The following is an 842-nucleotide window of genomic DNA, read 5'->3' as shown; positions in this document are numbered from 1 at the left end:
CAGAACAGTTGCCCTCTCGCGTTTTTCCCTACTTCCCTGATAGCTGCTCATAGAGTTTGGGCACATAGTCATCCCATTCGGCTTGGTAACACGTGTCAGCAACTGGGGACCCAAGCTCGTACTTTTTGTGGAAAGATGCCACCTTGAACTTGCCACGGTGGTCTCCAGATTGATTGCTGAGAATGGGTTCATCACACTTCAGTGGTCTGTCCTGCTTGTAGACCAGCCAGACATAAAGGTGGAGGCCTGTGCCCTTGGGAGGCCCGGAGCCCACATAATCGGAGAGGACTGTACCACTGCTGACGTCGTTGCTCTTCATGTTGACCACCAGAAAATGGTGCCACTCCCTGAATTTGGGGTCCTTCCTGCTGGGTGCATCTGGGTCTGTCAAGACCAAGGTGTAGAGTTTACTGGAATCTAGGCCATTCCATGTAATGCTGATAGGGCGGTTCTTCACCTGGGTGGGCGTCAGCACTTTGCCTAGCTCATCCACCTCCGCTCCGCCATATTTGACATGCATCGGGTGCTGCGGCTGCTCATCCACTTCCTGCAGGCTCAAGGGCCCAGACCACTTTCTGAGGTCCACGGGCATCGTGGGGTCGAGCAGAGCAGACAGCCGGAAGTGCAGCAGCAAGAGCAGCGCACTACAGCCCAGCAGCAACCCCAGACTGCCGCAACTTGTTTGTTCTTGTAGTAACAGTCAGTCTGCCTATATTGTTTTGTATTTTTCTTGTAGGTCTTTCTTTGAAGAAGTATCTTCTGTTCTTCTAGCCACTCCAGACTGGTCTGCTTGTCCTTTCAAGTGGAAACTTCCCACCTCTAAAGATTCTGGAGTGGTGACA

At 52.4% G+C, this 842-nt stretch overlaps 1 protein-coding gene across 1 annotated transcript; it reads right to left on the bottom strand.

Moving 5' to 3' along the window:
* Positions 1-26: 26 nt before the first annotated feature.
* On the bottom strand, positions 27-644 carry LOC102838795 (phosphatidylethanolamine-binding protein 1-like). Its single transcript, XM_006859343.1, has one exon. It carries the CDS (start codon positions 590-592, stop codon positions 29-31), a length of 564 nt encoding a protein of 187 aa, XP_006859405.1. The 5' UTR covers positions 593-644; the 3' UTR covers positions 27-28.
* Between the last annotated feature and the right edge of the window lie 198 nt (positions 645-842).

This window comes from Chrysochloris asiatica, unplaced genomic scaffold (genome assembly GCF_000296735.1).
Source record: "Chrysochloris asiatica unplaced genomic scaffold, ChrAsi1.0 scaffold00032, whole genome shotgun sequence".
Classification (NCBI taxonomy): domain Eukaryota; kingdom Metazoa; phylum Chordata; class Mammalia; order Afrosoricida; family Chrysochloridae; genus Chrysochloris; species Chrysochloris asiatica.
Note: the sequence above shows the minus strand (reverse complement) of the source record. Positions and strands in the feature narration are given on the sequence as shown.